At 26.2% G+C, this 12,790-nt stretch overlaps 3 protein-coding genes across 3 annotated transcripts; 2 read left to right on the forward strand and 1 right to left on the reverse strand.

The window, feature by feature from the left end:
• Positions 1-577: 577 nt before the first annotated feature.
• Positions 578-883, forward strand: EIN_480850 (hypothetical protein; the record flags this gene model as incomplete). Its single annotated transcript, XM_004257879.1, has 1 exon — positions 578-883. The coding sequence occupies one exon, from the start codon at positions 578-580 to the stop codon at positions 881-883; it is 306 nt and encodes a 101-aa protein (XP_004257927.1).
• A 4,540-nt stretch (positions 884-5,423) lies between these two features.
• On the reverse strand, positions 5,424-6,350 carry EIN_480860 (hypothetical protein; the record flags this gene model as incomplete). The annotated part of the gene is made up of 1 exon (XM_004257880.1): positions 5,424-6,350. The coding sequence occupies one exon, from the start codon at positions 6,348-6,350 to the stop codon at positions 5,424-5,426; it is 927 nt and encodes a 308-aa protein (XP_004257928.1).
• Positions 6,351-6,712: 362 nt separating this feature from the next.
• Positions 6,713-7,582, forward strand: EIN_480870 (hypothetical protein; the record flags this gene model as incomplete). The annotated part of the gene is made up of 1 exon (XM_004257881.1): positions 6,713-7,582. The coding sequence occupies one exon, from the start codon at positions 6,713-6,715 to the stop codon at positions 7,580-7,582; it is 870 nt and encodes a 289-aa protein (XP_004257929.1).
• Between the last annotated feature and the right edge of the window lie 5,208 nt (positions 7,583-12,790).

Consider the following 12,790-nt stretch of genomic DNA (forward strand, 5'->3'; position numbering starts at 1 on the left):
AGCAAAAATAACAATTAAAAAAATATAACAACCCCACTATAACTAAATATCTTTGATCTTACAAATCAATAGTATGACTGCAACAGAATTTGATGCTGACGAAAGTTTGTTTTCAAATAAAAAGTTCTCAAATCACAAAACGAAAGGGTGATTATATTATGTGTTTTAAAAAATTATAATTTTTAACAAAACGAATTATCGAAAAACAATTTTTAAAAATATGGTATTAATTGTTATACGTGATTATACAAATTGTTTGTGTGATTTAAACACGTAAAAATATACAACTTCATATATATACAACAAATCGTTTCACATTCGTTTTGCCAAATTAATTATAATATTGTGAACTATAAATAAACTATATTTCTCTTATATTTTTAACTCAATTTTGTTATATTTCTTCTTCCCATTTTAATAATTATTTGTTTAATTTGATTATAGTTAAATAAAGCTATATTCAATACATTTTAGTCCCTTTTTTGTGACTATCGCGGTATAGTATTATTAGTTTACTTACTATTATGTTTAAGAATACACATGACTCGTAGAATTTACTCAAAAGGATACCCACGAAATGCTAGTGAAAGACGAGAACGAGACGGCGAACACATTGAATGTAACGGCACAAGCGGGGTACACCTTTGCGACACTGGAAAACCAAAATGTGAAAAAGCAGACGGAGAACATTAAAGAGATTAAAGAGAACGCAGAGGCGGTGGACAAAAAAGTCCAAGAGGCCGATGACACTTCGAAACATATTCGACAAATGCGGTGTGAAAGTCGTAAGTGGACTATTATCGGAACTACTGTTGGTATTGCCATTGCTTTGATCATCATTATCATCATCATCATTGTGCTTGTTGTTGTGTTCAAGAAATGATCTGTTGAACATTGCTAATCAATTAATCCGTTTTTTTTTTCTATGTTACTGTCGTTTTATATATTATTATTGTTTATTTAAATTGGCAGTCATAGTGTATCCTTTTTGAATTATAAATATAAATTTTATTTATAAATTGAATAAAACTATTCAAATGTCAGTGTTTGTAGATACAACATTATTTGAAAAGGTGGAAAAACAGTTCAATTTTATGAAACTATAAAGTGTTGTTGTATAATTACAAACTTAAACTTTTTATTCATTTTTTAATATCAATGAAGAATTATTACTTATTCTTGATTTATTAATGATATTTTTCATATTTAATTATAAAGTAGTTCATAAATAATATCCATCTTTTAACCACTTCTCCATCGATGATAATTTATATTAGATTTGTAATAATTTAAAGAGTAATGTTAATAATATTGTTTAAATGCACTATATGTAGACTTTAGACTTTATCTAAAAAATAGTTTATTGTATTTTTAATTGTGATTTTATTTACTAAAAGTATTTATACCAAAAAAATATTTTCATTGGCTTGTAAGTTAATAATAATCATAATTTAAAAAACACTTATAATAGTTGATTATTGTTTATACTTAACAACATTAAACTTGCCATAATTATGTGAATATAACATCAATAATATATTCCAAAGATTATAATAAATAATAATAATATTAACAAAAAATAAATAATATTAACTCACACACCGAAACAATATCATTTCAATGTTAAGTGTATTTTTTATATAACTGGTCAAATATTGTTATAATTTTATATAAAAGTATCGATTTAAAATAATAAAACCTTAAATATTAGTTTTTGGAATTTATTGTTATTTCATTTTTATAATTACTTTTAATTGAATTACTGTCTGATGTATGTCCAATCAAAATCCACTCATTCATTTTATTATTTGAATAAAAAACGACTGAAATTTATAAACAAATAAATTTGTAATTTGAAAAAAATGACAAACTTAAATTTATTTTTCATTCTCCTATATTTAAAATAACACGTTTATAATAATATAAAATAACGATAACGATAACGATACTTAACAGATATATATAAATATATATATATTACTTGATAAATAACTTTAATTTTGTCATTATTATATAGTACTTTTTAATTAAAAAATAATCACAAGTATAAATCACTTTTGAGTGTATTTCCATCTAAAATATCATCTGATGTTTCTGAAAAATAACATTTGATTGATACATTTATAATTATTATAAACAAATCTATTAACTTTAATACCTTTGCCAATAAACAGTAAAAATAAATTATTATTTGTACCCATTCAAAATATAATTAACCCAAATTTTATTCTTCTATTTTATTACAACCATATTAATTAAAATCGAAGTAAATAATCTTTACAATAATAATAATATATATTTCGAACAAATTTTGAAAACCTCAAATCCAACATTTTGTTTTTAAGTTATTGTTATTTTTCAAAAAATCTCCTCAGTTTGGGTTTTCTGTGTAACTTCTATTATTAGATTTTTATTTATGAAATTTATTTATTTTAAATTATTAATATATAGTAAAATAATTAATAATATTAATAATATTAATAATATTCTTAACTTGTGTTTTTATTCTGATTTTTAGGCAGTTGGTTTTTTAAGAAAAAAGAGACCAACAGACAGTCCAATATTATTGTCTTTTTAATGAAAAATGCGTTCAGAACATCAAACACGATGGATTGCATTTTGTTTATATAAAGACAAAATGAAAAAATGAAGGAAAGAGACAAAAACGTGTTGAACAATTTAAAGAAAAGTTTTGTCAAACTTTTTATAACAAAACTACAATGCCCAATTCAATCAAACACAAAATGACTTCAAAATCAAAGAAAGTGTTTTTAGTGCTTGGAGCAGTTTATTTTGTAATGTGTTTTGTTTGTTCTATTTTTTACTTTTAAATATCTTAATCAGTATAATTCAATTGAACACACATCAACAATTGTTTCTTAGACATTTTAAAACCTTCTTTGTGTATTATTAATCATTTTGGATTTAACGTTTTTAATGTATTTGAAATCTTGTTTCTTGTGTGTAATTTCAATGTTATATATATATATAATTAATTTTACTATAATACTATAATATTATAATAATTAAATACTATAATAATTCTATAATAATTCTATAATAATTACTTAATACTGACACATAGATATTTTCAACAATGGGTGCTATATCCAAATTGTGGGCATTATATAGTATGAGTAATTATTATGGAGAAGACCGGACAGTTGTATTGGGATCTGCACTTTGTTATTTAATAGTGACAATCATGAGCGTCTTCTTTTCATTTTTGGTCTTGGGGTATTTAGTGTACTTCTATGTATCTCAAAGATCAGAAAGGATGTATATAGATATGGTATTAAAAGGTATGATGGTATTTCTTTTAATAGTATCTTTGTTCCTTGTGAATGTTCCGAAACAAAATCTGTTTCAAAAATATGTCATTGAAGATGTCAAACAATTTGAATATGAAGTTTGTGTTTCATTGTTCGATAAATTTGAAAATTTATAATAATGAATAGCACAAATGTTGTGTATTGCAGTCTAAAGATTTAAATGAGATATCCCCCACATGTGGGTGTGTTTACAAATATGAAGAATACAACACTTTAAATTCAGACTGTGGGGTATGTCGGACACAAAGTGATTTAACCACGGTAGTGTTGATAACTCCCAAATCTGTTTCTATTATAGAGGAAATACTGATGTTAGTTGGAGTAATGGGTATCTTTGGTCTTGTTATTTGGACTAATATAAATTCTGCAAAAAAGACAAAAATGGTTTTTGATGATCCATTTTAATAATAACAAAAGTTAGTTTTGGAGCTAAAACAATGTAATTATTAGTTTAGTATATTTTTAGTTAAAAACAAACATTATTATTTGCTCGTTAATTTCATTGTATTATTTAAATACTATTAGTTTTACTATGTATTATATGGTACATTTGTATATTATATTTAATATATTTATTAGTAGTTTTGGTTTTAAAAGAGTTATTTATTTATAATAAAAATATTAAATAAATTAACTATATTTTAATAATGATCATTATAATTCAATAAATAGTTTTGATTAATATTGGTTATATTGTTAACTTATTGTGGATTAAAATAAAAAGTGTATCTACTTTGATAATACAATATGAAATTGTCACTAATTCATTGATTTTAACATGGATATTATATAATTTTTAAAAGAGTTGAAATAATTAATTAAATACTAATATAATATCATAACTAAATTAGTTGAATTATTATATAATATATGTTATGCAATAATATTATTTTATTCAAAAAAGTGTAAAAACTTTAATTAAAATGGATTGGAACATAAATAATACGTACAAACATTTTTATGTATATAAAAGTAATATAAAATATGCTATAGTATCGAAATTAATTTGTTTTTTAAATCATCTATTTTATCAAATAGATTGTAATTAAAATCCTAACCTGAAAGTTAAAAATATTACCTTTGTTATGGAAAAAATAAAAATATGTAACTTAACTTCGATTTATTAAAAAAACATTCATTTTAATCTTTTGACATTTTTTACTCTGCTTGAAACATTTTATTAATTTATAAACAATTCAAAAATTTTTTATTATTTAAACAAAAAAATTAGGAAACAATTATTTATTATTTAAACTGTTTGTTTAAATCTTTGAAAACCAAACAACTTTATGGAAAGACTCGACTTTCAAACACTCAGAAGGATGAATCACTCACAATTAAAACCATACTTTGAACAACTCTTTGCTTCTGAATTCCGCATTGCGAACAAAACTCCTGAAAATGATCAAGTTCAGAAATTTGTTGAAAAGGCAATGAAAAAGGTGAACAAGTATTTTGGAGAAGTCAAAAATGATGAACAATTGAACAAAAAACCAAAAAAGGAGAAATTTCAAACTGAGAACATTGATTAACAAACTCTGTACATTAAAACATATTTTGTTTCTGTATTCATTCATACCAAATATTAAAAATATTTGGACTTATATTCAAATTATTCAAATTATAAAAATTTAACAATAAAATAATGATATTTTGCTTTATTAACTTTTAAATAAAATTAATTTGTTTGTAACTTTTTAATTTGGAGAAGCTAAAAATAATATATATTTGGTTATATACATTGTTAAATAATTTAAATTGTGTATGGTTTTCATATAGTTAATAACTAATATAATGTGTAAATTAACAATAAAATAAATTCACCACCATTATTGTTTTATATATACAATTGTTGTCAATCAAACTGTTTGTTATAACTTTTAATGTTCAATAATAATATCAATAAAGTGTAGTTGTCATTTTTGAAAAAATAGACATTTGCATAAATGCTGTGTAATATATATAATATTACATAATTAAAAATATAATCATTATATTCATTTTATAAATTAAATAATACTCATTCCTTGATATTAACTATTTATTAATTGAAATTAATAAATTCAATTCAAAACTGCGAAACTTCCAACATTAAATTAATTGTAACACCCAAATTTGTTTCAGTTTACTCTTTTCTCCACTAATGAAACACCCACATGGTGCAGTGTATGACTTTTGAGTAAAAGACATTTCCATTTCACCATCCACAATCATCGCCCCAATATCATAACCAATGCCAAATGCAAAACACGTTGGGTGGCGGTCTGAATTAACGATAAAGGCTCTTTTGAAACATTCTTCTGTTTGTCCAATTGCAAATTTTTGCACCGAGTACGCTCCATTTCTTTTAATTGTGAAAATAGAAGCATTTTTGTCTGATATGAAGTCATTCACTTTCGTCACCTTTTCATAGAACACACCACCAAAGACATTGGAATAATTGTCTTCCACTACAACACACAAATTTTGTTTTCCAACAACACTGTTGCAGAAGAAATTTTTGATCTTATCTTTGTTCTTAGCTGTGTCATAGAAAATGACTTGTTTCACATTTTTAGATGTCAAACTTTCAATTTGTGAAGTTAAGAAACAGTTGCCACCATTTGGAGTGACTTGAAGAGATGAAGCTTCTTGTGCCTTTTGAGACGTCTGTATTTTCATTTGTTTGATTTTCTCAATTTTGTCTTGACACTTTTGCGTCTCAAGTTTCTCAAGAATGTCAAGCACTCGATTGTGCTCTTCATAAAGTTGTAATATTTTGGCATTTTCATTTTCAAGGGTTTTTATAAATAATTTAAAAATAGAAATAGAGTCTTCAATTGTCTTTTGGTGTTTTTTCGATCGTTTTACTTTCTCGTCTAAAATGTCATATTGTGTTTCTGCTTTCTCATATCTTTTATCAAAACTTAATTGGGTGTTATCTTCAAATTTGGTAAATTCACTTTGTGACGCATTTTTGATGTTCTCTGTAAGTAACTTCTCACATAGGGTTTGTGCCTCTTTGGCGATGATTTCCATTTCTTTTTCCTTTCAAAGATGTAACACAACTTTAAAAATTTATTTAAAAAATTGATGTCAGGTTTATACTATAATTATAATATTTTTAGTATTAAATTTAACTATTGAGTTGTGTTGCGACTGGAATGTATTTTTTTTATTTTCAAACAATAAAAAACCGAAAGGCCGTTTCCGATATAATTAAAATTTTACGTTACATGACATTATTTTTGTTTCAAAATATATAATATCGGAATGACCCCTATTTTACTTTTTGACATATATTTTGATAAAAAATGTGAAATTAAAATGTATTATAATAAGATTCTATTCAAAATCATAAATAGAAGCAATACAAGACTCTTCAACTGAAAAGGTGTTAAATGGAGCAGTCTATTATTGACTTGTTCTTTACTAAATTTGTCCAACTCAATCATTACGCTTCCGAATTTAATGTGATGTGTGGCACACCAGATTTCCTTCAAGAAGTTAATGGGTCGACTTTATTTCGTCTCGAATACCTTTCAAAGACATATCAACAATTACAAACAGAAGTTGAAATTTCAAAAAAATACGAACAAAGTATAGCGGAATTTAAAAACTTGACAACAACCCTCTTCCAAACCCTAGAAGAAGAAAATAACAAAATCCAAAGGGTTTATGCCAAGTACAATAAATTGCTCGACAACACCATTGAATTGTTAAACGAAAATAAAGAAACACGACTGAAGGAAATCAAACAGCAAAGAATTGTCCCAGAAACTTTTTCAATGATGAATTCGCTTGAGAGGAAAGAAATAGAAAAGATGAGTGGCCTTCAAGTCTCTGATATCATCTTTGAGGGGAAGGCATCTGAGTATTCCAATATTAAAGAATTCTTCTGTAAAGGAATCATGCAGAAAGAAAAGTTGTGCATTTTAATAGAAGACAATTTAAATAATAAATTTGGAGGTGTCGTCTATGAAAAGATTACAAAACAACAAAAATGCATTTGTGACCACAAAGCATTCATCTTTGTTCTTGAGAATAATGGAGCGTTCGATCCGATGAAAGTCATGTTAAAAACAGCAAAAGGGACTGAGGCGTTTGCTACTAACCAGATCGAAAGTAAAAAGTTGTTTACATTTGGGTCAGACATGTCTTTGACTTACAATGAATTGATAATAAAATTTAAATGTATCAGTTTTAAGAAACTACTATTTAAATTTAGTACCACAGCAGTTAAGAGTATTGCTGTTATACAACTGAAGTGATACTTTTATATTCAAATTAAGTTATTTAATTTTTATAATTTTATTCGTATCGAATTGGCACTTAAAATAACGCTCCTGTTTTTCAATTGACTTGTTTTTATGTGGGTATTAATTCAATTTCAGATGATTTTATATTTTTCCTTGTTTAACACGTTCAAAACAGAAACGTAATAATAATAAATTTTTATTTTTTTCTTTTACCTAAAGGGGTGGAAAAAAAGCGCTGCAAGAAAAAAAGCGATGTAGTCAAATTTATAGTTTTTTATTAATTGTTTTATAATTTGTTGTATAGATATGTTTTCCAATATTCTGTGATATGATTCAAAAAAACGAGGTTTACAAAGAAAAACTTATTCAAAAAAATTGCCCAAGTTGTGAAAGTCAATGTGTAAATTGTTTTTTATTGCTAAAGAAAGTTGAGTTTGCTGAGATAAAACACGAAGAGTTTCAATTTGTTTCTTCGAAAATCTTCATTGAGGACAATTTATTGTCAAAAATCCCAGAAAGAGTTCGAATTTTTTGCTCATTTTTTTATTATTTTTTTCAACATAAATTTCCATTTTTTGCGAAAATACAAAAACTTAAAATCGAAACCCCGCGAGTGCACCTTATTTTCACACCCCCTACGAGTTTTTTTTCTTTTTTTTTCAAAATAAAAGGTGATCTTTTATTGGATATTCAACAGTGGGCACTCAACCACCCTGAACAATGTCAGTCTCAATTTACAAGGCTTAAATTTTTGATTGAACGATTCACACCGTCACTTACGAAAGAAGGGGTGCACCTTAATTTCACACCCTGTACGAACGGATTCCTCATTCGTTCAGAACTGCATTTAATGGCCAAACTTAAAAACGACATATTGAAGTACCACATGTCTAGAAGTTGAGCGTCTCCACTCCCAGTCATTTTTAGAGTCCCCGTCGAACAAGCGATAAACAACTCGTTCTATTTTTTCACTTCCTTTTTTCAAAATTTTTTAATAAAATTGAAGCAAAACATGAAATATGGTAAATAAAATGGTAATAAGACGAATGTTTTGAATTAAAACGTTTGCAGCGGTAAAAAGACTTTGCATGTGTCCATCCGGGTTTTCAGTGTTTTTTGCCCTGAAATGCTCAAAAATTCAACTTTTTGAGGCAAAAATGATTTTGTGTTGCATTTCTTAATATAAAAAACATGTGAATGGTAATGCAGCGCTTTTATCCGCTGTGCAGGTGAAAGTTAAAAAGACGGGGAGGCTTTATCATGCTAGCCTGGAGTACGCCAGCCATAACTTTTTGGTGATAACAAACACTATACTGGTAATATATTGTGTGTTTTTTGTTGAGAAGAGGTTAACGAATTAATTTTATGCCGTGAAAAAAGACCACATTTTTTCTCTGTTTTTTGGTAAATCTTGGCTTTATGGGAGAGTTTGTGTGTTACAATTGCTTTGATTTGGTAAAAAAATGTATGCATCGGTTTTAAGTTTTTGTATTTTTTTCATGTTTTTCACTTGAAGCAAAACAAAAACAAGGTAAAAACAATTAATTAAATTGCTTGTGATTGGTATTGCAGCGGTTTTTTCCGCCGGGTAGATAAATCTGCCAAAACTGCATTTTGATTATTTAATGAGGAAAAAAGAAAGAAAAACGGTGAAAAACACATTGATAACAACTTTGTACGTCTTCTTTGGTTGTAGTTGCTCAAGCAAAACTCAACGGAAAAAACATTTTGAAACAGTTTCAACATGACATCCTTTAAATTTGCGTGTATTGCTAAGTTCAATAAAAACGATCGAAAAGAAATTAAAGGCTTTGGATGGCACTTTATGTGCATTTTATAAGTAATTTTATGGTTTTATTTCATTTTTTGTTCAAGTATATACTATAATTATAGTTATTAATAATTAAAAAGAGAATTGGTTTTGTTACTGTTTGATAAGATTATAAACAAAGCAACTCTTTAAAAACTCATAAAACAAAACGTTTTTAGTAATCTAAAATATAATTGATAATTATCAAAATATTATTAAAATATTATTAAGTATTTTTCTTAAAATATTAAAAACGAACTAACTTGAACATACATTAGATTAGAGTTAATAACTTTCTTTTTAGAATAAAGAATGGTAAACAAAATAAATAAAATACAAACGTCTAACCAACAACGTAATGAATATAAGTTAAAAACAACAATATAAGACAATGATAACACCAATAAACATAATAACACATTCATGTCCAAACCAATTGATACATCAAAAATTCCCCATCAAAAGTATAAATATAAATTTCGAGACGAAAAGATCGAAAGCCTTTCCAAAAGCATGAAAGGTCCCGTCGTACCTCGCTCGACTCGCATTATTGAGTATTTAAAAAAAATTTCCCTCTATTATTGATATTTTTAAACAACTTGACGAACATTTTAATTTCGTTTTGTTTATTTTCGAGATCAAGTAAGATATTGTTTGGAAAGATTACCCGAAAATACTTCAATTATTTTAAAGTCCAAAAATCTTTCAATGACAAATGCTTTAGAAATTTTTTTTGGAACTTCTAAAAATAGAAGTGTGAGGTCTCAAATTAACAAAATTAAAAAAGAAGAAATTTTGGATAAAAAACCCGAAAAGGGAAGAAAAAGGATCCTCAATGATGAAGAAATTGAGGAAATTCAAAAAGCTATTAAAAATAGAAAAACAAAAAAAGCGAGTCAAGAAGAAACAAGTTGTTTTATTTATGAAAATTTCGGCAAAAAAATAGGAACCAAACAACTCCACAAAATAATTACACATGTTTTCGAAATTGAGCCTAAAATTGCACCAGTTATGGAACTAAAACGCGCAGAAGTAACACAAGAGTCTATTTTGCAATATTATACGGAATTAAAGAAAAAAATAGACGGATGCCGTTTTGAGCTCATTTACAACCTTGACGAGGTCGGTTTTGACCAATGGGTTGATGCTCGTTCCAAATTGGTTTACGTGGAAGTTGGTACGGGTGAATATGTTTTTAATGAAGTTGAACGAGACAATTCAAGAACAAGTATGCTATGTTGTGGTTGTCTTGATGGCACAAAAATGATTCCGCTAGTTGTAACAAAAAGGCTATCTATAGCCGATGAAACAATTATTTCACTAAAAAGTCGGGCTTTAATACGACATCAAAAATCGGGAGTTTTAAATACAAAACTTTATACTTTGTGGTTGAAAAAAGTTTTTTTCCCGAATATTAGGGTAAAACGCGACTACATGGGTGTAAGACAAGACACAAAAGCTTACCTCATTATTGATGGATTTTCGGGTCACTTTTCCGAAGAAATAGAAAAATTATTTATGGAAAATTGTGTCGAAATAATCAGAGAAGTTCCCCATAGTTCCCATTTATGTCAGCCGATGGACTTGGGAATTTTCGGGATTCAAAAAACCTTTTTGGGAGACAAAACCAATTTTCTTCAACACAAATTTAACTTAATGGAAAAGGAAGGTAAAAAATATGAAAAAACTGGGAAAATTTTACAAATGGATTCTCAAGAGTTTAAAAATGTTTTAAAAAAATATTCACACATGTCCGAAGAAGAAAAAATAAAAGAGCTTGTTTACTCTTGGGAATGTGTCGCAAATGGTGAAAACATAATTAGTGCATTCAAACAAGCTGGTATTACTTTTTCACCACACATTCCTAATGATGCCGAATTGTTATTAATAGAAAGAAGTGATCCCGATTTCAACCCATCAGATTTTGTAATAGGTGTAGCCAGGGTTGAAATAAATAGTGCCAGGGAAGTGTGCAAATTTTTGGGGAAAATGTCCGAACCAAAAACAACAACATCTACACGTGTTGCTCTTGAGAACACATTGGATAGAAAAAATAGATTGGAATGTGAAAAAATAGTGAAGGAAAAAAACGAGATGAAAGGTATCAATAAGAAGCTATTTATTGAAAAAAAGCCTCGATTAGAAAAACATTAATTTATTTAATTAATAAAATTATTTTTTATATATCAAAAACAACTAATTTATAAATAAAATGTTTTAATTACGACAAATCAACTTTCTTTAATAATAAATTGTATTTACTTAACTAATATCAAATTATTTAATTATTTTATATAGAAAAGTGATATTTTTAGACAAAAAGGAATTACTTTTTTGTTATAATTTTAGTACATAATTTAATATTTTTAAAGTAAATATATTTATTGTATTAATATATATAATAAATTAAATTTATAATTTAATATAATACAGTAAAAATTCTATCGGTGTGTCTTTTTGACCAATCAAAAGTGGCATATAGAATTGTTACTGTAATTATTTTTATAAAATACGAAATAAATTAATGAATTTGAAAATACTGAAATGTTATATGGAACGGAAAAACAACCATTTATATTAAAAATTTACTAAAATATTTTAAATTTAAAAATATCGATTAAAAATGTGTTTAAATAGTTTCTGAAATTCAATTTTATAATTTCATAACTTTCGGGTGTTTGTATAAATAAAAAAGTTCGAAACGTGTTCAATATTGTTTCTCTTTTTGTATTAATTCTTTACAATTATTTTATAATTGTTTATTAATATTTATAGTATTTTTTTAATTATCAAGTTTTTTGGCAGATTTTATTTGATAATATCTTTTCGAATTTGTACAATGTCATTAAACAAATTGACAAAAAGTATCTTTATTTTTTTTTATTTTATATAAAAGGACAACTCAAAACCGAATAATCAAATCATTTTATCTCTGTCAAGACAAGAAACATGTTTGTTAAATTATAAATAAGAGCGAAAGACATTAATCACGAAAAGGTTCGCAATTGGTGAACATTGTATTGTTGAATAATAATGATAATACAAAGTTTAAAATCAAACAAAAGATAATTGTAATGACATGAAACGTCAATGAGAGGGTGTGTTTGAAGTGGGGTTATAACGCGAGAGTTGAAACCACGACGTTCCTTGTGGTCGTTATAATGGCTAAACGAAACACACACCTGAAGACTAATTCGAACGTCTATCCTATTAAAGTGTTAATTGAAACTATATATTATTGTTTATTTTTTTATAAAATATACAATATGTTTATAAATAGTTTTTTAATTAATGGCATTTCAATTTGTTGATTATTCCTATTATTTTACGTCTAAACAAGCTTATATTACTTTTAATAAACCTAATATAAATAGACACTTTGACATTCCCTCAATAATTATGATATTTGT

Source organism: Entamoeba invadens (assembly GCF_000330505.1).
Source record: "Entamoeba invadens IP1 unplaced genomic scaffold scaff_1105074726521, whole genome shotgun sequence".
In the NCBI taxonomy this organism is placed as follows: Eukaryota; Evosea; order Mastigamoebida; family Endamoebidae; genus Entamoeba; species Entamoeba invadens.